Source organism: Lepus europaeus, chromosome 19, assembly GCF_033115175.1.
Source record: "Lepus europaeus isolate LE1 chromosome 19, mLepTim1.pri, whole genome shotgun sequence".
Lineage (NCBI taxonomy): Eukaryota > Metazoa > Chordata > Mammalia > Lagomorpha > Leporidae > Lepus > Lepus europaeus.
Window position 1 is genome coordinate 12,150,822 of NC_084845.1, and position 23,965 is coordinate 12,174,786.

The window sequence follows — 23,965 nt, forward strand, 5'->3', positions numbered from 1 at the left end:
GTATGGCAGCCCCCCCACCCCTGCCTTCACGTTCACACGGCCCTCTGCTCTGCCTTCCGGCTTGTCACTGGATACAGGGCCCGCCCTAATCTCTCCAGGTCATTCCCCTAATTATGTCCATGAAGACTCTGATTCCAAAGTCACATTCTGCTTTTTAAAAAACAATGTTTATTTATTTGAAATAATTGCAGAGATAGAGAAAGAGAGAGAGAGAGAGAGAGAGAGAGAGAGTGAGAGAGAGAGAGAGAATCTTCCATCTGCTGGTTCACGCCCCCAAATACTCACAACAGCCAGAGCTGGGTCAGGCTGAAGCCAGGAGCCTGGAACTCCATCCGGGTCCTCCCACTTGGGTGCAGGGGCCCAAGCACTTGGACCATCCTCTGCTGCTTTCCCAGACACTTAGCAGGAAGCTGGATCAGGAGCAGAACAGCTGGGACTCAGAACAGTGCTCACAGGGGATGCTGGCGTCATCACAGGCAGTGGCTTAACATGCTGTGCCACAAGACCAGCCCCTAAAGTCACAGTCCGTGATTCTAAGTAGACATATATCTTGGGGACCAGCAACCAACCCCCTGTAAGGCTCTATTATTATACCCATTTCACAAATACAGAAACCACAACTCAGGGAGGTGAGGCACCACAGACCCTCACTGTCGGGCAGGGGCTGTAGCGGGTGTGGCTGGGCCAAGCCCACCCTCTGAGAACCGGCTCCTCCTGCCTCCCAGGTGGACGGCGTGGACCTCAAGCTACCGGTGGAGCTGGACGAGGGCGAGATCCGCATCTACCAGCACGGCTCGGACGTGGTGATCGAGACCGACTTCGGCCTGCGCGTGGTCTACGACCTCATGTACTACGTGCGGGTCACCGTCCCGGGCAACTACTACCAGCAGATGTGTGGCCTCTGTGGCGACTACAACGGCAAGGCCGAGGACGACTTCCAGAAGCCCAACGGCTCTCAGGCAGCCAACCCCAACGACTTCGGCAACTCCTGGGAAGAGGCCACGCCGGGCTCGCCCTGCCAGCCGCCCCCTGAGTGCGACTCGGATGAAGATTGCAAGTGCACCCCCGAGCTGGAGGAGCAGTACAAGAAGGAGGAGTTCTGTGGGCTGCTCACCAGCTCCACGGGCCCGCTGTCCTCCTGCCACGAGCTGCTGGATCCCCAGAACGCCTTACTAGACTGTGTCTTCGACCTCTGCCTGGGTGGTGGGAACCAGAGCATCTTGTGCGGCCACATCCACGCCTACGTGAGCGCCTGCCAGGCAGCTGGAGGCCAGGTTCAGCCCTGGAGGAGTGAAAAGTTCTGTCGTGAGTGAGGGGGACCCCGCGGGGCAGGGGCAGGGACGTCGAGGCACAAACGGGGTGGGGCTCTGACGGGTGCCCCCTCCTTGCAGCGATGGAGTGCCCCTCGCACAGCCACTATGAGCTGTGCGCAGACACCTGCTCCCTGGGCTGCTCGGCTCTCAGCGGCTCTGTGCAGTGCCCGGATGGCTGTGCTGAGGGCTGTCAGTGTGACTCGGACTTCTACTACAACGGTGAAGCCTGCGTGCCCATCCAGCAGTGTGGCTGCTACCACAACGGTGTCTACTACGAGGTAGGATTGCGGACACCCGCCCCGAGGGGCTGCTCCCGGGACCTCGTCCCGAGCCCCCTCCCACCACTGCTCATCCCCCAGTCTGTCCACTCCCACCCACGCCTCTCGCCCGCCCAGCTCCTCTTCCCCACCTGGGTCCCTCCTAGCCCTGTTTCCTGCCTCTGGTCCACCATCCATTTGCCAGTAAGGGAGCTCTTTCTAAATATGACCATGGGCCCTGGGATACCCTCGCTGCCCACATCAAGTTTGGGCTTTGTGGCTCAGGCATGGACAAAGGTGGTTTGTATGACCACAAGGATGAGATTTGGTCTTTACCCCACCCAGCCAACTCCACTTCCCTCTTCCACTCTCTCACTCTTGGTCCTTTTTTTTTTTTTTTTAAATGTTTTTATGTATTTATTTTCATGTTATATAAAAGGCAGAATGACAGAGAAACAGAGAGAAATCATCCATCCACTGGTTCACTTCCCAAATGTCCACAACAGCCGCCAGAGCCAGGAGCCCAGAACTCCATCCGGGTCTCCCGAGTACTGGAGCCGGCACCTTCGGCCTCTCAGGGTGCACACTAGCAGGGAGCTAGATTGGAAGCAGAGGAGCCGGGACTTGAACCAGGCAACTCTGATACGGGATGCAGGCGCCCCCGGCAGCCATGTAGACTCCGTTGGGCAAACACCCAGCCCTGTGTTAGTCCTCATTTCAGCTGAGTAGAGTTTGTCCGATGTGCGTCTCCCTCACAGGGCTGCGAGCTCTACGAGGGCAGGGGCCTCTCTGTTCTCCTCCATGCATAACAGCAGTAACTCGTTGACAGTAAACAGGAAACGTGCGGATGGTGCTTCCTGGGCGCCCTTGCTGCGCTAAGTGCTACCTGTATGTTTTACACGCACTGCCTATGGACGCAAGCTTTTTATTATGAGGATGTTCAAACTTGCGAAAGTTGAGAGAACAATAGAACGATCCTCCACGTGTCTGTGCATCCCTGGGGCTGCCAAAGTTGATGTCTTCCCCAGTCCTGTTCTCTAGCCTCCTTCCATCTCCTACTGGGATGATTGGCCGGAAGCCTCTTTTCATCCCACGTGTACTTTCTATGTGCTGCTAACTCAGGCTTGCACGGGTAGGTGCTGTTGCTATCTGTAGACTGCAGGTGAGGAGGTGAGGCAGAACAAGGCTAAGTAATTTGCCCAGAGTAACATAGTTTGGACAGCAGAGATGGCCCGCTCCGAATTCCCACCACACTCTTTCTCCCACAGGAGTGAATGAATGGAAGTGAATGTATGCATTGGGTCCCAAGGCCACGCTGTGCCTGTTTCACAGACCAGGGGTCACCCCACTGAAAGATGCCTCTTTCCTGTCTTCCGGACCCCCCCCCCCCAGCTGCTGCCCATAGGGTCCCTGATGGCCATGCCCTATGTCCCTGCAGCCAGAGCAGACGGTACTGACTGACAACTGCCAGCAGCAGTGCGTGTGCCACTCAGGCACAGGTGTGACGTGTCAGGAGCACAGCTGCAAGCCGGGGCAGGTGTGCGAGCCCTCGGGAGGCGTCCTGAGCTGCGTCTCCAAAGGTACTGGGCTGGGGCTGGGGCTGGGACTGGGGCTGGTGAGGCACAGGGGACACGGGGCCAGGAGCCGAGGGGCGTGACCGGGATGTTCATGGTGGGAGGTGCAAAAGACTGAGGATGAGGTCTCAGGCCCTGCACTGGTCTCTCAGGGCCAGCAGCAGAGACCCCCTTGTCTTGGGGACCTTCCAGGCCAGCTTTCCCAGAGCACATGTCAGAGGCCCTCAGTGAAAGGCAACTCTGGAGGTGCCTCCAAGGCCATGAGGCTTAAACACAGGGGCCCCCAGGAAGCATGTTGGGACCCCTGCCACCAGTTCTTCCCAGGAAGTCCCCCAGGACCTTGGTGTTGGGCACAGAGAGCTCTAAGATGTGGGTCTCAGAGGCAGAGTTGCCCATAGGGCTGGGACCTCAGATGTGGGGGAAGCTAGGGCCCAGGTCCTGTATGGTACACCCCGAGGCTGGCATCGCAGACACAGGGACTCCTGAGGTTCAGGTCTCAACCCAGATCCCCTGCAAAGAAAACCCCGGCGACCCGGGAGCTGGGTCTAAGATGCGGAGAATCTGGGTGCTCGTGTCTTAGACACAGCCTGGCCCAGGCCCTGAGTGTCAGACCTGGAGGACTCCCTGGGCCTGGTCTTAGAAATAGCATCTGTGGGGTCTTAGAAGTGATCCTTGGATCTGCTCTCTCCTGCGGTAGTCCCTGGGGCCGGTGTCCCCGGCACAGCCTGAGGTCTTCTCTCCTCTGTCCCCAGACCCGTGCCAAGGTGTCACGTGCCGGCCCCAGGAGACCTGCAAGGAGCAGGATGGCCAGGGCGTGTGTGTGCCCAACTACAACGCCACGTGCTGGCTGTGGGGTGACCCACACTACAACACCTTCGACGGCCGGGCCTTTGACTTCCAAGGCACCTGCAACTACATTCTGGTGCAAGTTGGCTGCCCAGGGGCAGACGCTGAGGGCCTGACACCCTTTACCATCACCACCAAGAATGAGAACCGGGGTAACCCCACTGTGTCCTTTGTGAAGGAGGTCACCGTGTCTGTCTTGGGCACCAACATCTCCATCCACAAGGGCGAGACGGGCAAAGTCAGGGTACGTGTGGCAAGGTGGTCCCCTGAACCCCCAGGAGGGCTGGGGAAATCCCAACAGCACCGGCGAGGAGCCCAAGGTTCTCTGTCTTCCCCTAGGCCTGAACCAAATCAGCCACCGAACAAACAAACAAAAACAAACAAACAAACAAACAAACAAAAAACAGGGCATTTGCCTCTCGGTAGACCTGGGTTTGAATCCAAGCTCTGCTTCCCAGGTGCTGGTGGGCGGGCCATGTGCCCAGCTCAGAGTCTGGCCCAGATGAGCTCCAGAGAGCAGATAAGAGGCCTGGAGACTCGGACCGAGGGAAATCCAGGGAGATGAGGGCAGAGAGGTGGGCCTCCGTTTCTGCCCAGGGAAGAGCCATGTGGGTCCGCTCAGCAGACACTAAGACGGGCACACGCACAGGAGTGCACAGAGTGTACGGCCAGTGGGGAGAGCCAGAGACAGAAAGGACAGTGACGGGAGGGAGTGCAGAGGCCCAAAGAAAGAGGGAGAAGCAGAGGTCCAGCAAGAGAGCTAGACCCAGGTGAAGACAGAGAAAGCAACAGAGAGGGAGGAGAGAGCAACCCAGAGGAAGAAGCAGACACAAAGACGGGAACAGATGTTCACGACGTTTGTCAAACGGCTATACAACCTACAGGCAGGAGGAAAGCTATGGCAGCTCCCAGCCCGGTCAGGACAAGGTGGGGAATTGAGAGCTGGGGCATCCCACCCAGAGTGACCCAGGCACCTGCTTCCCCCTCCGCCAGGTGGACGGCGTGCTGACGACGCTGCCTGCCTCCGTGGCCGGTGGGCGGATTTACGTGTACCATGGCGTGTGGAAGGCTGTGCTGGTGACAGACTTCGGGCTGCAGGTTACCTATGACTGGGACAATCGCGTGGAGGTGATCCTGCCCAGCAGCTATCACGGCGCTGTCTGTGGGCTCTGCGGAAACCTGGACGGTGACCCCAACAACGACCAAGTCTTTCCCAACGGCACAGCCGCTCCCTCCATACCCGCTTGGGGCAGCAGCTGGCGGGCCCCAGGCTGGGACCCGCTATGCTGGGATGAGTGCCAGGGCTCCTGCCCGACGTGTCCTGAGGACATGTTGGAGAAGTACCAGGGCCCTGGCTTCTGCGGCCCCCTGGTCCCCGGGACCGAGAGCCCCTTCGCCGACTGCCACTCCCATGTGTCCCCCGACAGCTACTTCCAGGGCTGTGTCCTGGACGTGTGCCTGAGTGGTGGGGCTCAGGACATACTTTGCCAGGCACTGGCTAGCTATGCGGCTGCCTGCCAGGCCGCCGGCGTCGCCATCCAGGACTGGAGGGAGCAGGCCGGCTGTGGTGAGTGCCGGGGAGGGGGCAAGGGCAGGGGGCGGGGTCCTGTCTTCCAGGCGGGCTTGACTGCTCTCCAGCCCTTCTGGGTGCTTCTTGTATTTCTGTTCCCGAGCGCCTGCCTCTCGGTGCTTCTCTGTGTGTCTCCCTTTGGGTCTCTCTGTATCCCTCTCTGTGCCTCTTGCTCTCTCTCTCCTTCGGTCTCTGTCTCTCTTCCTCTCTCTGTTGGCCCCTCGGTTTCTGTATTTTGCCACCGTGTCCTTGGACCTCACCCCTAACACCCTTCCCTCTTTCTCCCTCTCCCACCCGCCTACAGGGGTCTCCTGCCCCGAAAACAGCCACTACGAGCTCTGTGGCTCACCCTGCCCAGCCAGCTGCCCGGCCCCTGAGTCCGCCAAGACCTCGGCCCTCTGTGAGGGTTCCTGCGTGGAGGGCTGCCAGTGCGACACTGGCTTCGTGTTGAGCGCTGGGCGCTGCGTGTCCCTGGAGAGCGGCTGCGGCTGCTGGGCTAACGGCACCTACTACGAGACCGGCAGCGAGTTCTGGACGGACGCCACATGCTCCCAGCGGTGCAGCTGTGGGGCTGAGGGCGGCTCGCTCCTCTGCACGCCTGCCAGCTGCGCCAAGGGCGAGGCATGCGCCCTGCTGTCCTCGGGCCAGTACGGCTGCCAACCAGTGAGCACCGCGGAGTGCCAGGCCTGGGGCGACCCCCATTACGTCACCCTGGACGGGCACCGATTCGACTTCCAAGGCACCTGCGAGTACCTGCTGAGTGCGCCCTGCGCTGCGCCGCCGGCCGGGGCTGAAAACTTCACCGTCACCGTCGTCAACGAGCACCGGGGCAGCCAGGCTGTCAGCTACACCCGCAGCGTCACCCTGTATATCTACGACCACCGCCTGACCCTCAGCGCCAGCTGGCCTCGGCAGCTACAGGTGAGGAGGGCGCGGGCCGCACAGGAGCAGGTGCCGGCCCTGGGGTTGCCTGGGACGGTAAGCGGTCCGCCAGGCCCCTGAACACTTTACAGCTTAGCTGGGACTTGATGGATGGGGTCCAGAGCATAGGCCTGGGAGCCGGATGGTGTGAGGCAGTGGCTCCCCCTCCCCCTGCTCTGAGCCTTAGTTTATTCCTCCGAGAAATGGGCCCACGAAGTCATGCGCTGCAGGGTGGCGTCAAGAGCCTGTTGTTCTTACTACAAGAAGCCCTGGACTCAGAGGCCCACAGCTCCTAGGTGGTGGAGCCGGGCCTCCAACCTGACCGGCCCGCCCCGCCCTGCCCCACGCCCGCAGGTGGACGGCGAGTTCGTGACGCTGCCCTTCCAGCTGGACTCGCGCCTGAACGCGTACGTGAGCGGCGCCGACGTGGTGGTGACCACGGCCGCCGGGATCTCGCTCAGTTTCGACGGGGACAGCTTCGTGCGCCTCCGTGTGCCGGCGGCCTACGCGGGCGCCCTCTGCGGCCTGTGCGGGGACTACAACGAGAACTCGGCCGACGACCTGGCCGCGGTGGACGGGAAGCCCGAGGGCTGGCAGGTGGGCGGTGAGCCGGGCTGCGAAAAGTGCGAGCCCGAGCCATGCCCGGAGCCGTGCACGCCCGAGGAGCAGGAGCCCTTCGGCGGCCCCGACGCCTGCGGCGTGATCATGTTCCGCAAAGGCCCGCTGGGGCCCTGCCACTGCATCGTGCCGCCGGAGCAGTACTTCCAGGCCTGCCTGCTGGACGCCTGCCAGGCCCAGGGCCATCCGGGAGGCTTCTGCCCTGCGGTGGCCGCCTATGTGGCCGCCTGCCAGGCCGCCGGGGCCGATATTGGCGAATGGAGGCAGCCGGACTTCTGTTGTGAGTACTGGCCCTTGCACGTTCACAAAGCAGGCGCCTCCTCCTCTCCCCTAGCTTCTTCCCTCTTCCTGGGCTCAGGGACCAGCGAGGTGTCTGTTAGACTATGCATGGAGACAGACTGGTCAGGTACACCTACGGTCAGGGCTCTGAGGACCCCAAACAGCTGCCTAAGACAGGGTCCAGGAGTCCCTGCGGTTCCTTTTGGATAGATAGATCTCCTCGGTCAGGTGCATCCTGGCAGCTTCAACAACCAGACCTAGGCTGTGGGTCAGAGGCACACCCTAAGACAAACGGAGTCGGGGAGACTCCTGCAGGTGCTCGGGCTGACACGGACACCCACACCAGGCACAGCCCCGCAGGCGCACGCCCCGGGATACCGGTGGCTGATGCTAACCCTTGTATCCCGGTCACACATCCGTGACCGGAGACTCACTGGACCCTTAGAAGTTTTAGGGTGTGACACACACCTGGTCAGAGGGTGTTGCCCCCACCCCGTGGGAGGTGCTGGGTCCGATCCCAGCACCTGGGTGTGTTGTCCCAGGGGAAGCCTCACGCCCGTCCCGTCTCACCCCCGCAGCCATCCAGTGTCCAGCCAACAGCCACTACGAGCTCTGCGGCAACTCCTGCCCTGTGAGCTGTCCCAGCCTCTCGGCGCCTGAAGGCTGTGAGCCAACCTGCCGCGAAGGCTGCTACTGCGACGCCGGCTACGTGCTCAGCGGTGACACATGTGTCCCCCTGGGCCAGTGCGGCTGCCTCCACGAGGGCCGCTACTACCCACTGGGCGCAGCCTTCTACCCGGGGCCTGAGTGCGAGCGACGCTGTGAGTGCGGCCCAGGGGGCCAAGTCAGCTGCAAGGAGGGCGCGGCCTGCGGGCCTTATGAGGAGTGCCGGCTGGAGGATGGCGTCCAGGCCTGTCACCCCAAAGGCTGTGGCCGCTGCCTGGCCAATGGAGGCATCCACTACCTCACCCTGGACGGACGCGTCTACGACCTGCATGGCTCCTGCTCCTACATCTTGGCCCAGGTCTGCGACCCGCAGCCCGGGGATGAGGACTTCACCATCGTCCTGGAGAAGAACGCGGCTGGAGAGCCGCAGCGCGTGCTGGTTACCGTGGCTGGCCAGGTCGTGGGCCTGGCCCGGGGACTGGAGGTGAGTGCCCCGCCCAGGGACCCAGGGAGATACAGCCGAGCCCTGGGCTTCTGGAGGTTCTGTGAGCCACTCACCCGCCCCTTCCTCCCGCGCAGGTCACCATCGATGGTGAGGTGGTGGACCTGCCCGTGGCCGTGGGCCACGTGCGGGTGACCGCCGAGGGCCGAAACCTGATCCTGCAGACAACCGAGGGGCTGCGGCTTCTCTTTGACGGCGACGCCCACATCCTCATCTCCATCCCCAGCCCCTTCCGCGGTCGGCTCTGCGGCCTGTGTGGCAACTTCAACGGCAACTGGAGCGACGACTTCCAGCTGCCCGACGGCTCGGTGGCCCCCAGCGTGGAGGACTTCGGGGCAGCGTGGCGGGCACCCGGCTCCCCTCAGGACTGCACCGAGGGCTGTGGGGCCCAAGGCTGCCCCGTGTGCCTGGCGGAGGAGACGGCGCCCTACGAGAGCAGCGAGCTCTGCGGGCAGCTGCACGACCCCAGCGGCCCCTGGGCCGCCTGCCACGAGGTGCTGAGTCCCTCCGAGTACTTCCGCCAGTGCGTGTATGACCTGTGCGCCCATAAGGGCGACCGGGCCTTCCTCTGCCGCAGCCTGGCCGCCTACACAGCCGACTGCCAGGCGGCCGGCGCAGCCGTGAAGCCCTGGAGGACAGACAGCCTCTGCCGTGAGTGTCGGGGCGGGGACGGGGGGGGGGGGGTAGGGGGTGCTGGGAGGTCTCCCGCCACGCCCCGCCCTCCTCCTCCGTCTGCATCTCAGGAGCAGCCCAGCCCCCTCCTGTGAAAGCTCCTCCCATGCCCGCTGCTCGCTGGGCCGGCTCCCCTCCGCCCTCTCTGACCGCCCCCTTTCTCCTCAATCTTCACATCTTCCCTGGGCCTCCATCCTGGGCACTTTCTCACCCTGCAGCCTGAGTCTGTGGCTTGCCAGCTCCCTGGGGGCAACACCGGCTCCCCTCAGAGCGCCCTGGACAAAGCTGCAGCCCATTGGGCCCCCAAACCAGGGCTGTTCCTCTCCCCCAAATTTCCTGCTGCAAGGACATGCCCCTCCCCAACCCGGACTCTGCAGGACAAGGCCATGGCCGAGTCTGCTTCGGTCTCCTAGGAGCAGGACCCCTACCCAGGGCCTGATAGGCTCCACGGCCTTGGCCTCGTCCTCAGTGGGGCCAGTGGAGCCTGTCTCCTGCTCCGAGCCCTCTCCTGAATGCCAGCCCCAGGGGTCCAGTGTGAGTGCGTTCCCTCCAGTATCCTCAGAATGTCTTGCACCTGCTGTGTCCCCAGACGACATCAGCGCCTCACCCCAAGCCGGTCCTCCTTCCCTCGGCCCTCCGTGTCCCAGCACTGGGCAACCACAGCAGCCACCAGTTCTCAGCCAGAGCCCAGAACCTCACCCCGAATGCTTCCCCTGCATCCTCTCAGCCCCCTGTGTTTCACTTGCCCCGGCCCTGGGTCCCGAGCCTGACCTTACCCAATGCAGCACGGCCACGTGGGCCCCTTGTGGCCTGTCCCTCCGGGTGTGAGCTCTGCAGGGCAGGGTTTGGGACCGTCTGCGTCACTTGGGTCATCAGTGCGGCTCGCTCCCGGGCTGGCTGTATAGAAGCTCTCACAGCCGTCCGTGGAGGTGTGACTCCAGCGCGCCATGTCTCTCTCCACAGCACTGCAGTGCCCGGGTAACAGCCACTACTCCATCTGCACCTACTCCTGCCAGGGCTCCTGCGCAGCGCTCTCTGGCCTCACGGGCTGCACCAGCCGCTGCTTCGAGGGCTGTGAGTGTGACGACCGTTTCCTGCTCTCCCAGGGCGTCTGCGTCCCTTCCCAGGAGTGTGGCTGCACCCACAATGGCCGGTACTTGCCTGTGAGTAGGGGCTCGAAGTGGGCAGGGAGGGCGGGAGGGTGTCTAACCTCCCTGAGGACTGGGACAAGGGTGCCGCCGTCCTCTCCCAGCTGGGACACTTGCTGTGTGTGATGCCGCTGACCTCCAACCTGGTAGCTTAACACGGAAGCAATGTGTTCTCCCACCGTTCTGGAAATCAATGCCCCCACACTGGAGGCAGGCCGCCCCCAGCCCCACCCCCGCAGTCTAACTGCTTCCTGCAGCTTCTGGGGGCTGCCAGCATCCCGTGCCTTGGGGCTGCATCCCTGCCTGTGTGTGTCAGGAATGCTCTGTCCAGCTTCCACTTGGGAGAACACCCGGATAATCAAGCATGAATTCTCCACTTCCAAGTCCTCGGTTTAACCACAGCTGCAAACACCTTTCTCCCACAGAAGGGGATGTTTACTTGGTCCCAGGGATTGGGATCTGATGTCTGTGAGGGACCACACTTGGCCTGCCATGGTCCCCGCCCTGAACCTCATTTTCTCCACCTATAAAATGGGGGTAGTCATCATCCTTGCACCACAGGTGTGTAAGGAAAGGTGTGATTGTGTGGAAGATGCCTGCTGCGCCCTGCGCCTGGCACTCCCTGCTCATCCCACTCAGGGAAAAGAATAGGAACTTACAACAGTGCTCTAGGCAGCCCCCAATCATCACTTACTCTGCAGGCTGAAATGCAATCCTTGATTTATTTGTGTTAACAGTATTTTTTGGGCTCTTGCTCTGCACTGGTTGTTATGGGTATTTAATGATTTAGTTACTTATATGAAGAGGAGAGAGAGAGAGAGAGAGAAATTTTTCATCTGCTGGTTCACTCCCCAAAGGACCACAAGACTGGGACTGGTCCAGCTCAAAACCAAGAGCCTGGAGCTCCATCCTGGTCTCCCACATGGGAGGCAGGGCTCCAACTACCTGGGCCATCCTCTGCTGCCTTCCCAGGTGCATGTAGGGAGCTGAATCAGAAATGGAGCTGCTGGGACTTATCGGCACTATTGCTGTTTCCCCCTGTTACAGAGCCATCCCTGTAACCCCCCAACCTCTCACCTGTCCCCTTCTGCACACAGGTGAACTCCTCCCTCCTGTCCTCAGACTGCAGCGAACGCTGCTACTGTTCCCCAGACGCAGACCTGCAGTGCTATGAGGCCAGCTGCCAGGCGGGCAGCGTCTGTGAGGTCCAGAACGGGGACCGGGTCTGCCAGGCCTCCGACGCCCAGTGTACCCTCTTCGCGGGCTCCAACCTCACCACCTTTGATGGGGCCCTCAGTGCCTTCAACTCCTCTGGTGTCTACGAGCTCTCCTTCCGTTGCCCCGGACTACAGACCCCCTGGTATCGTGTGGTGGCTGCCATCCAGTCCTGTGCTGGCAAAGCTGAGACCGTGGGCCAGCTCCACGTCTTCTTCGAGGATGGGATAGTCACTGTGACCCCAGGCGGGGGCGTATGGGTAAGCCTGGGCATGGCAGCGGGCAGGCGGGCAGGTGGGGGTGGGGGTGATGTGCAGTGCCCCTGCATTGCTGCCTGCCTGCCTGTCTTGCTGTCTCTTTCCTCTGCAATTTGATCTCTGGATTTGTATTTGCCTCAGTATTTCAGTTGAGTTCGTGGGAGGCAGAACGCATTCAAGGAACGTCATAGTTTCGGTATTAGCATCAATCAGTACTCTCCATTGGTTGCAGGTGACAGAAAGACCGAGTTCAAACTTCCTGAGAAGCAGAAGTGAATTGATTGGCCCACAGAACTAGAAAACCCAGGGTCAGGACTGTAGGATTCTCCGGCTTTCCACTCGTAGACACACACTGCACTGGTTTAGCTACGCTAGACCAGTTTGGGCCCTTGCCTATCCCTGGAGCCAGTGACCGTGGCCTTGGGGATGGAATGCTGTGATTGGTCAGGCGGGTTTTATTGGAGGGAGTGGGGCTGGTCACCCAGGCAGCTTCTGCCTAGCACACGCCTAATGTCAGGCTCCCGGAAGGAAGCTGCCAGAAGATGCACCTTGCATCAGCTCCGGAACCTGAGCCCTGGGTGCGCAGGGATCCTGTCTGTCCCCATCACCACTTTATTCCCAGTCCCCAGATCCAGGCCTGGCACCTAAAGAGGACCCCGGAAAAGTTGGGTTTGGTGACTCGGCTCAGCCCTGCCCCCTCTGAGTCAGGCTGGGAGCTGGGTACCAGGGCTGACTCACATCCAGTTCCCATACTTGGCAAGCTTGCAGCAAAGTGAGGCTTCCCCCGCCCCACCCCACCTCACCTCTCCTTGACTGCGTCCATCCTCCCTCTCTTCCTCCCTCCTTTCTTTCCTCCCTCCCTCCTGCCCATCTCAGCTGCACACTGACTTTTCCCACCAGTCTGCCTGTCTCTCCAGTCACCTGACAGAGGCAGACTCAGATACAAAAGCATTTCGGGGAAAAAAAGAGAACTTCTGTTTAAAAGCAATTTTTGCTAGAGAGTCTAACTTTAGAAGGATGAGCTTATCAACAAAAACAAACAACACTTGTTTCAAGGGAAAAAAAAAACTCCTGATGTTGCTGAGTCTGCAACCCAGGATGAGGAAATAGTCATCTTCTCACATGCTTATTATATTTGCTAGCTCACTACTTATCTTTAGGCATCAGCATGACAATGATAAGGGATAAACTCTCCTCTTGGGGAAGCAGTAACTTAGAGAACGTGCTCAGGAGGCCTTTTGTTTTGAAAATTAGACCCTAACAGGGTGGCCCTGAGGTTGGTTGGTTGGGATGGGCCTCTGGTACAAAGTCCCTCAGTCCCTTTCTCCATCCGCCCAGTCTCCAGCTATCTCCCCGAGTCTGTCTGGCCACATGCAGCCTCCATCCGGGTCTTCATGGCTTTCAGAACCTGCTCCTTTGCTTTAGTTCCTGAACTCATGATGTCACTCGGGGTCTCATCCTGGTAACTCGCCGGCTGTGCTGCGGCTCCAGCCTCACCTGTGTCTGCCCGCCTCCATCGCCAGGTGAATGGTCGCCAGGTGGACCTCCCAGCTGACGTGTTGACATCGGTGTCCGTGACGCGCAACAGCGACAACTCCCTACTCGTCCACCAGAAGGATGGGCTTTGGGTGTGGCTGGGCGCCGACGGGCAGCTCACCGTGACGGCTGACAGTACCCGTGCTGGCCAGCTGTGTGGGGCCTGCGGAAACTTTGACGGAGACCCAACCAACGACAAGTCGGTCACGGAGAGCTGGACGGCACCGGACCTTTCCCCATGGTGAGGATGTGGCGCGGAAGCCGGGCTTCCTGGGGGTGAGGGCGTTGGACCCTCACGGGAACGGGCAGTGGACGCGTGGGCAAGAGGAGGTGCTGAGTGTCTGTCTCTTTCAGCGAGGACTGATCGGTCACCCACCAGGAATGAAGCCCTCCGGACCCGACCCGCTCCTGGGCGGTGCAGTGCTTGAAGGATGCACTGCCGCGCCCCTCCGCAGAGCCCCTGAGGCCGAATGTGAGATCCCTAATAAATGTCTTAAGCCAAGCTGCCTGCCGACGTCTCTGTCCCGCGCCTTCTCACTCCCGACTCGCCTTCCTGTCCACCAGGGAGCAGATGCCAGGGGCCCCACACATCGTGAACGGCGTAGGGTGGGAGGGTGGGTGCCTGCGCTGACACATGCGTGGAAGGAGAGACGCATAGATTGGGCTCGGGGTGGATGGGGCAAGGGAAGAAGAGGAAATGGATGATGGGTGAGGAGATGAGTGAGTGGATGGAGGGAGGAAGGAAACATCTTTAGCTTCTGGCTTCATCGTGTGTAACCGTAGCAAGTGGTTTCTCTCTGGCTCGGTTTCCTCAATGGTAGGTGGATAAGATAAGTGGGGATAAGCTGGCGTGAGGGGGCGCTCCTCACGGAGCTGATCCCACCACCCAGAGACTGAAGTCCTGACTACCTTCTCGCCTGCACCCCCAACATGGTCCTGCCCACCCCGCGCGCCACCAGCACCCAGGGTCATTCTGGACCCTGCCTTCTCCTTGCCCTCCACCCAGTCTGTCAACAAAGCATGTTGGATTGCATTAGAACCTGCCCGAAGCCTGCCTTGCTTTTTTTTTTTTTTAAAGATTTATTTATCCATTTGAAATACAGAGTTACAGAGAGGCAGAGGCAGAGGGAGAGAGAGAGAGAGAGAGAGAGAGAGAGGTGTCCTCCATGTAAGATCGTCACAAAACACACCAAACACCGGAGTAAGGGAAAGGGTTTATTGGGGGAAAACCCAGCAGACCAGAGGGAAGGGGCAAGGAAGGAAAAAGGGAGAAGGAGAGTGTAACAGAGAGAAGGAGAGAGAGGGAGAGAGGGAGAGGGAGAGAGGGAGAGAGGGAGAGAGGGAGAGAGGGAGAGAGAGAGAGAGAGAGAGAGAGAGAGAGAGAGAGAGAGAAGCAGAGCTAGTGAGGAGAGAAGAGAGAAGAGAGCAAGCAAACCAAGAGGAGAGAGGAGCCAAGAGAGCCACGTGTTCAGGAACAGGTCCTTTTAAAACTTTGCCAGAGGGCAGGAAGGGAGGTAGGAGCAGCAAATCCCATTAGGATAGGGGTGGAGCTTGACACCGGTGGTTGGGCCCTGTGGCCACCTGGCTTCCAGCAATGGCAGCGGGGGCTAGAGCCTAGGATGGTATCAGGGTGTAGATCGCGCCATAGATAAAACTGAGCCATTTTCCTAATACTCCATCTGTTGGCTCACTCCCCAGATGGCCACAACTGCCAGAGCTGGGCTTATCTGAATCCGGGAGCCAGGAGTTTCCTCCGGGTCTCCCACGTGAATGCAGGGACCCAAGGACTTGGGCCATCCTCTACTGCTTTCCCAGGCCATAGCAGAGAGCTGGATGGGAAGTGGAACGCCAGGACTCGAACCAGCGCCCATATGTGATGGTGGGACTGCGGGAGGCAGGGAGGCAATCCTGCCGCTATGCCACAGTGCCAGCCCCCTGCGTTGCTTTCTTATCACACCTGTTGTACCAGCTTGTCAAGTCACCATCCTCACCACGTAGTTGCTGTCTGTTTTTTTCTGCCTGTAATCCATTCTCCTGACTACTGGAAGAATCTTCATAAAGTACAAATAAGCTCAGCAGCCGTGAGGACTGAATTCCTTCCCTTTGTCCGTGGAGCCAGCTCTCCCACCTCCCGTCCCTGCCCTCCTTGCCACCTTGATTCGGGAACTTGATCTCAGCTTATTGAGCTTATCAATTGTTGCCATGTGCTGGCCCCTCCACTCATTCACATGACTGACTTGTTATTTTTTTAAGATGTATTTTATTTACAAATAAAAGCAGAGAGGGGCCGGTGCCACAGCACAGTGAGGAAAGCCGCCCCTGCAGTGCCAGCATCCCTTGGGCACCGGCTCATGTCGTATCCCAGATCCTCTTCCCACCCAGCTCCCTGCCATGGCTCTGTCTGTAACTCTACCTCACAAGTAAATAAATAAAAATTATTTTTAAAAAAGACGCTATTATTGGCCGGCGCCACGGCTCACTTGGCTAATCCTCTGCCTGCGGTGCCGGCACCCCAGGTTCTAGTCCTGGTTGGGGCGCCGGATTCTGTCCCGGTTGCCCCTCTTCCAGTCCAGCTCTCTGCTGTGGCCTGGGAGTGCAGTGGAGGATGGCCCAAGGGCTTGGGCCCTGCACCCGCATGGGAGACCAGGAGGAAGCACCTGGCTCCTGGCTTTGGATTGGTGCGCTGTGTCGTAGCGGCCATTTGGGGGGCGTGAACCAGCGGAAGGAAGACCTTTCTGTCTCTCTCTCTCACTGTCTAACTCTGCCTGTCAAAAAAAAAAAAAAAAAAAGACACTATTATTATACCCATTTCACAAATAGAGAAACTGAGACCCATGGAAGTGAGGTCCCACAGGCCCTCACTGTTGGGCAGGGGTGGGGCTGGCCAGGCTGCGCCCATCTTCTTAGGCCTGGCTCCTCCCACCTCCCAGGTGAACAGCGTTTTATCGGGGAGCTTGATTGGAAGTGGAGCAGCCGGGACCTGAACCAGAGCGTCGATACCAGAGCTGGTGTCACAAGCGGCTCCTTAGCCCACTGCGCCCCAATGACTGGCTTCTTACCCTTCTGTGTCAGCTTAAATGTTGTTCCTTAGAGAGTTCTTTCATGAACTTTCGACCTAGAGTGGATCCCTTTTGTCCCAGCCTCTTGCTTCCTTGCTGCCTAGCGTTTGTCTTCCTTTGCTCCTAGTGCATAGAGCAGTACCTGGTGCTTAGTAGGCACTCAATGCCTATTGTGGAATGAATGACCAACCAAAACTTGGGAGAAAAACTGTCAACTAAGGATTAATAGCCACAATATGCAAAGTGCTTATTCAAATCAATAAGAAAAAGACAGCAACTCAAATAACATATATGTATAGGTATATAACGTCTTCATTTGAAGTGAATGTGGCAAAATGTTAAAAAAGTGTTAAATTTTAGAGCCGGCACCGTGGCTCAATAGGCTAATCCTCCACCTTGCAGCGCCGGCACATCGGGTTCTAGTCCTGGTCGGGGCACTGGATTCTGTCCCGATTGCCCCTCTTCCAGGCCAGCTCTCTGCTGTGGCCAAGGAGTGCAGTGGAGGATGGCCCAAGTGTTTGGGCCCTGCACCTCATAAGGAGACCAGGAGAAGCACCTGGCTCCTGCCTTTGGATCATCTCGGTGCGCCGGCCGCAGTGGCCATTGAAGGGTGAACCAACGGCAAAGGAAGACCTTTCTCTCTGTCTCTCTCTCTCTCTCACTGTCCACTCTGCCTGTCAAAAAAAAAAAAAAGTATTAAATTTTAAAACTAAAAAGCATAATTTTTTAAAAAGTAAACAGAAAAATTCACAACTGAATCAGAAAACAATCATGCTAAGGATATAACCAGGCAATTAATAGGAAGAAAAATCTAGATAAGTTGAATGTGTACAATATGGCAAGTTCCCCATGTACACTGTTTCCTTCGCACTTCTTAGGCAGCACATTTAAATTCTATTTGCTTACTTGAGAGGGAGGGGAAAAGATTGAGAGGGGGAGAGAGACAGAGAGAGAGAGAGAGATTGTTCTTATCCACTGGTTCACTCCCCAAACGCCTGCAATGGCCAGGGCTGGACCAGAGCCGACGCTGGGAGCCAGAAACACAATGCAGACTTCCCATGTGGGAGGCCGGAAGCCAACTGCTTGAGCTGTCACTGCTGCAGGCAGCGGGAGGGATCAATCCCAGATACTCCGCTATGGGACGTGCAGTCTTCAATGCTGGGCTAAACACCCACTCCCCTGTCCAGGACGTCTCAGCTGCCCAAGCCCTGTGAAATGGGCATCGACGTAAAGAAATCAGCTCAGCGGGGTCAAGTGGTGCTCCCAAGGGCAAGCAGATTGTAAACGACGGGGCCAAGAGTTGAGCCCAGGTGGCTCCTCACCAATGCTAGTGCTCTCCCTGTTTTGCTGTGGAGTCGCTCCTAGAATGAATTTCTCTGCAGGAAAAAGAATGAAGAGGTCCTCAAAATAAAGAGGAAAAAGTAAAAGCAATAATCTGATAGAACAGGGAAGAAATCCACAAAACTCAAAGAAAAGGAAATATAAACGGCCCTAAAACAAAGGGAATGCCCAATCCTGCCCCTTGTTGAAAAGAAATGCAAGGGGCCAGCGCTGTGGTGGAGTAGCTAAGCCGCCTGCAGCACTGGCATCCCACATGGGCACCGGTTCAAGTCCCAGCTGCTCCACTTCCAATCCAACTCCCTGCTAATGCTCCTGGGAAATCAGGCAGAAGATGGCCCAAGTCCCTGGGGCCCTGCACTCACATGGAAGACCTAGAAGAGGCTCAGGCTCCTGGCTTCAGCCTGGCACAACCCTGGTCATTGTGGCCGTTTGGGAAATGAACCATGAATGGAAGACCTCTCTCTCTCTCTGTGTGTCTCTAACTCTGCCTTCCAAATAAATAAGATAAATCTTTTAAAGATAATAAAATTTAAAACAAAATATGTAAAATAAATAAATTATAATCTGTGAAGATTCTGGGCCAAGTGTGCGTGCAAGGTGGGGAGAAAGAGAACAGAGCTAGAGACAGAGAGATACAGAAACCACATGAATGGTCCTTGCTTTAATCCTGGTTTGAACAAGCAACAATTTTAAAATTTACTTTTTTAGACCATTGAGGAAATATACATATGGACTGGCTACTGCATTATATAGAGGACTTCTTGTTAATTTGGTTCGGTGTCATAATGAAAAAGTATTCTTTTGTGGACTGGCACTTAGCCTGGTGGTTAAGACACTGCATGTGATGCCCACTTCCCGTATTTGAGTGCCTGGGTCGGAGTCCCAGCCGCACTCTGACTTCCACTAATGCGCATCCTGGGAGGCAGCAGGTGACGGCTCAAGTACCTGCATCCCTGCCACAGGTGTGGGAGACCCAGACTGAGCCCCTGGCTCCTGGCTTCCAGCCCTGGCATTTGGGGAGTGAACCAGTGAATGGAAGGGCGCTCTCTCTCTCTCCCTCTCCCTCTCAAATAATCATGAAAATAGATCAAAATGTAAAAAGAAAAGAAAGCAGGCCCAATCACTTTAGGGAAATGTCTATTCTTTAAAAAGTAGGTATATTCTAAGTTTTTGACTCAGTCACGTCCCTCCTAGGATGTCTCCGAAAACACAAAGACACATTGTCTACACACACGTGTGTACACAAATGCCCACAGCAGGATTGTTCCTAACAAACACTGGGAACGATGCAGAAGCCCACCCACAGGTGAATGGGTAAACAAAGCCAGCGAAGGGAACGCTGAGCAGTCAGAGAGGAAGCACGGACGGAGAGCTCGACCATCAGGCCAGGAAAGGCCAATCAGAGGCGACCACAGCTTGCGGGCTTCCCTGCGTGTGAAATGCGAGGAGGCGGTGTCCTGACGCCGGACGGTGTGAGGCTGACACAGCTGTGCGCACCTACCGCAGTACTGGACTCCACGCAAAACTAAGTGAACTCAACAGCACATTTAATGGTGTACATCTGCATTTAATGATGTATATGTACATTTAATGGTGTGCATACACACTTAATGGTGTACATATATATTTAACGATGTGTATATACATTTATTTTTTAAAATATTTTTATTTATTTATTTGAGAGGTAGAGTTACAATGAGAGAGAGAGACAGAAAGAAAGGTCTTCCATCTGCTGGCTCATTCCCCAGATGACCACAACTCCCGGAGCTGGGCTGATCCAAAGCCAGGAGCCAGGAGCTTCTTCCAGGTCTCTCACATGGGTACAGGGGCCCAAGCACTTGGGCCATCTTCTACTGCTTTCCTAAGCCTAGCTGGATCGAAGTGGAGCAGCCGAGACTCAAACCGTTGTCCGTATGGGATGCCGGCACTGCAGACGGAGGCTTTAGCTTACTACACCACAGTGCCAACCCCTGGTGTATATATACATTTAATGGTGCACATATACATTTAATGGTGTATATATATATATGTACACATGAAAATGAGTGCACTTAATGGTATACACACACAGATATAATGCCTCAGAGCTTTTAGGAAATAGCACATGAGGGTACATGGAGCTGGTTAACAGGCAGCACAATGCAGTTAGATAGGAGGAATGAGACCTAGTATGCTGGAGCACAGTGGTGATTTTTTTCTTAAGGATTTATTTATTTATTTGAAAGGCAGAGTTACAGATAAGCAGAGGAAGAGAGAGAGAGAGAGAGAGAGAGAGAGAGAGAGAGAGAGGTCTTCCATCTGCTGGTTCACTCCCCAGTTGGCCCCAATGGCTGGAGCTGAGCTGAGCTGAACTTCTTCTGGGTCTCCCATGTAGGTGCAGGGGTCCAAGGACTTGGTCCATCTTCTACTGCTTTCCCAGGCCATAGCAGAGAGTTGGATTGGAAGTGGAGCAGCTGGGACTCAAACCAGTGTCCATATGGGATACCAGCCCTGCAGGCAGAGGCTTTACCAGCTACACCACAGCGCCAGCCCCACAACAATTTAGAAAGAACTAAAAAAGAGGAGTGTGAAGGTCCCTAGCCAGGGAAACGAAAAATACTTAATGAGCTGGAAATACTGATGGCCCTGGTCACACAGCCTTACATAGACCCACAAATATACATAATCATAATGTCAATTAACAGTAAAAGAATGACCATATGTGTGTTAGTCTGCTCAGGTGGCTTAAGTGACATTTGTTTCTCATGACTCTGAGGCTAGGAAGTCCAAGGGGGAGCAGTGGTCAGCTCGGATCTGGTGAGGGCCATTGTCCTGGAGTGTGGACAGCTGCACTGGGTCCTCTCGTGGGAGGGGAGGGGAGACAGGGCTGGCGCTGTGGCACAGTGGGTTAAGCTGGCATGCCTTATGGGCACTGGGGAGAGACAGAGAGAGAGGAGGGGGAGAGAGAGAGAGAGAGAGAGAGAGAGAGAGAGAGAGAGAGAGAGAGGACACACACACACACACACAGAGACGAATGACTCTGTTTCTTCCTCATCTTATAAAGTCACACAATCCCATCACGAGCGTCCCACCCTCCCAACTTCATCTAACCCTCATCACCTGCCCCAGCTCCGTCTCCTGTCACACCTGGGGCTACGACTTCCACGGGTGAACTTGGGGGAACACGCTTCAGCCCATGGCATCACGTCATTGCTGTTACTCGTAGGGCGGGAATAAGAGGAAACGTGAGAACGAATGGACCAGAGAGATGTGATGGGACTGGTGATGAGCAGGAAGCGCTGGCATCTGTGTTGCTGCATGGAAAGGAGAGCCGGCCAAGCGGTGCTGGGTTGTCCTCCATTCACATTCAGCTGCCAAGGTGCAGGTGCCGAGAAAGTGCAGAAGGTGAGCGTGGTGACAACGCCGGGTGCTGAGGGCAGTGTGGCCCTGAGGGGTGATGGACAGTGAAAACATGGTCGGCTTAATGCATCGTTGGGGCTGAGGGATCACTGGAGCACAACCTTAGTGGAGCGAGCTGGAGCGACAGGAGGTGATGGACAGGCAGCAGCGAGATGCGTGGAACCGATTCTGCAGTGGCTGTAGTTGGGGGATGGGTCTTTCACCCCCACCAGGCTGGGACCTCTGGAGCTTTCACGGTCACCACTGTGTCCCCAACATCAGATCCAGTGACCATGGGTGGGTAGGGGACAAGATCATTGAAAGAGAAGAGACCAAGGCACTGAAAGGTTGGCACGGTCCAGGGATCATGGACTTGAATTTGGAAATCACCAGGGGTGACAAGAGGAGCAGTGGTGGTAGTGATGAAGTGACCTGGGAGCTGCTGGGGCTGGAAGTGTTACAAGAGCAGGTGTTCTGGGCGACCAAGTAGCTTCACAGCCAGGGGTGCAAGGAGGAGGTGGGGAGAAGGGTTTAGAAGTGGGGGACAGGAGCAGCGAGGATCTTACCCCACCTGCAGGTCCAGTGAAGGGCTGCATGGAAAGCAGCCAGGTGTGGCTGGAACAAGAAGGGAAGAAGGTGCCAGGGCTACTGGGCAAATACAGACCATTGGGAAAGCCCCCACGTACTCCTCCCACCTTGGCCCTGGCCCTGGCTTGCCAGCCGGAGCCTCCCTCCATCCAAGCCCCAACCACGCTGGGCTTACACTGACTGGGACCAGTCTGTCTCCCTCATTGGACTGGCAGCTCCAGGAGGGCGGGGCTGAGGCTGTGTCAGTCATCACTGCGTACCCAGCACAGAGCAGCGGGCATCCACTGCTTTGCAGAGCAGGTGAGCTGGCGAAGCACCTCTCAGCCAGTAGGTGGCGCCAGGGTTCCAAGAATGGGACTGGCAGCCCCAACCCCAACTCCGCACCCTGTTCTGGGTATTTTGTCTTTTTTCGGGGTGGGGGGATTTAATTAGAATGCAAACAGTGAAATTCCTAAGCAACAGGTGACATTATCCTGAATTGTTCTGCAGCTCTTAGCAATCCAGAGCAGACTCAGCTATTTTGTCCCACAGTTTTGAAAATTCAAGCCGATTTCCCATCTTTGGATATGAATAAAATTTGGGGACTGTTTCTGGGGCACCCTGCACAGAGCATTGAAAAGGGTGTGGTGCTGTGGCATAGCGGGTAAAGCCACCACCTGCAGTGCTGGCATCCTATACAGGCACCCATTCAAGGCCCAACTGCTCCAATTCCAATCCAGCTCTCTGCTATGGCCTGGGAAAACAGTAAAAGATGGCCCAAGTGCTTGGGCCCCTGCACCCACGTGGGAGACCTGGAAGAAGCTCCTGGCTCCTGGCTTTGGATCGGCACAGCTCCAGCTGTTGCAGCCATCTGGGGAGCGAACCAGTGATAGACGACCTCTCTCTCTCTCCCTGCCTCTGCCTCTCTGTAACTCTGCCTTCCAAATAAATAAATAAATAAATAAATAAATAAATCTTTTTAAAAAACAATGTGGTTTCATTCAGTTATTCACTCATTCATTTGAAAAACAGCGGCTTAGCATCCACAGGCCTGTTCTGGGCTCCCAGCGAGAGAGCAGTGCGTGGAGCAGACCCGGAGCCTAGGCTGTAGACCAGGAGGTTCCCGTGGCTGCATTCAGCAACTTCTCACAGCAGCAACGCTGCTTTGCTCCGCGGAACGCATGTTAGTATCACAAAAGTGCACGGCACAGCGTTCTCAGTACACACAGGAGCCCTCCTCACCCCTCCCTGCCCACACGCTGCTGTGGTCCAGCCTTGGCTCCTGCCTGGTCGCTTCTCATTCTTCTGTTCCCGCCCTCACCCCCACCATGGCCTGAGTGACCCATGTCCGATAGAGCCCCTTCTCTGCTTAGGTCCCTGCCGTGGCTCCGTCTCCCTCGGGGTAAAAGCACGGAGGCCCTACACACACAGTCTGCCCTGCTGCCTCCCTGTCCTCCCACCCTCCCCTGGTTCACTCTGCCCCGGCCACACTCACCACTGTGTCTCCAGCCCTCCCGAGCCTTCCTTTGTCCCTGGAAGGTGGGTGCCTCACACCTGGAGCTCTTTTCTCAGAAGTCACCTGATGCATACCGTGACCACCTGTAAACCACCCCTCCTCTCCATCCCTATCTCCCAACCCTGCCGCTTCCTCCAAATCCCATATGGGCTTCCAGCCACCACCGTGTGTTGCTGACTTGATGTTTTCCCCATTAAAGGATGAGGTCCGGGCCGGCCCTGTAGCAGTAGCAGGTAAAGCCGTCGCTGCATCCCATATGGGCGCCAGTTCGAGTCACAATGCAGCTCCCCGCTAATGCACCTGGCAAAGCAGCGGAGGAGGGCCCAAGTGCTGGGACCCCTGCACCCACGTGGGAGACCTGGAAGCAGCTCCTGGCTTCAGTCTGGCCCATTTGGGGAGTAGACCAGCGGATGGAAGATCTCTCTCTATCTCTCCCTGTCTTCCTGTATCTCTGCTTTTCAAATCCATAAATCTTGGAATAAAATAAACAAAAGATGCGCTCCAGGAGGGTGGCGGTTTCTCTGTTTTGTTCGCTGCTGAATTCCCAGCGCCTGGTACGTACAAGAGGCACCCTACATGCTGTTTGTGCCAATACAAATGAGAACCCAGAGTACAGCCCTGTTCTCAGGGGTGGAGTTGGGTAAAGAACGGTTTTATGCTTCTTAGAGGGGGCCTCAGGGATTTAGCTGGGAAAACACAGAGGGGCAGGGGGCGAAGCAGTCCTGATTGC

The 23,965-nt window shown here is 57.1% G+C and overlaps 1 protein-coding gene across 1 annotated transcript in view; it reads left to right on the top strand.

Moving 5' to 3' along the window:
• The window catches only part of FCGBP (Fc gamma binding protein), a 35,205-nt gene extending 21,467 nt beyond the window's left edge, over nt 1–13,738 (top strand). Inside the window, 13 exon segments of the mRNA XM_062175964.1 lie at nt 726–1,305; nt 1,392–1,591; nt 3,009–3,150; nt 3,897–4,234; nt 4,984–5,557; nt 5,865–6,481; nt 6,836–7,379; nt 7,957–8,528; nt 8,624–9,197; nt 10,182–10,381; nt 11,464–11,841; nt 13,362–13,615; nt 13,729–13,738. Of these exon segments, the coding sequence (XP_062031948.1) occupies nt 726–1,305; nt 1,392–1,591; nt 3,009–3,150; nt 3,897–4,234; nt 4,984–5,557; nt 5,865–6,481; nt 6,836–7,379; nt 7,957–8,528; nt 8,624–9,197; nt 10,182–10,381; nt 11,464–11,841; nt 13,362–13,615; nt 13,729–13,738 (4,983 nt within the window).
• Nucleotides 13,739–23,965: the final 10,227 nt, after the last annotated feature.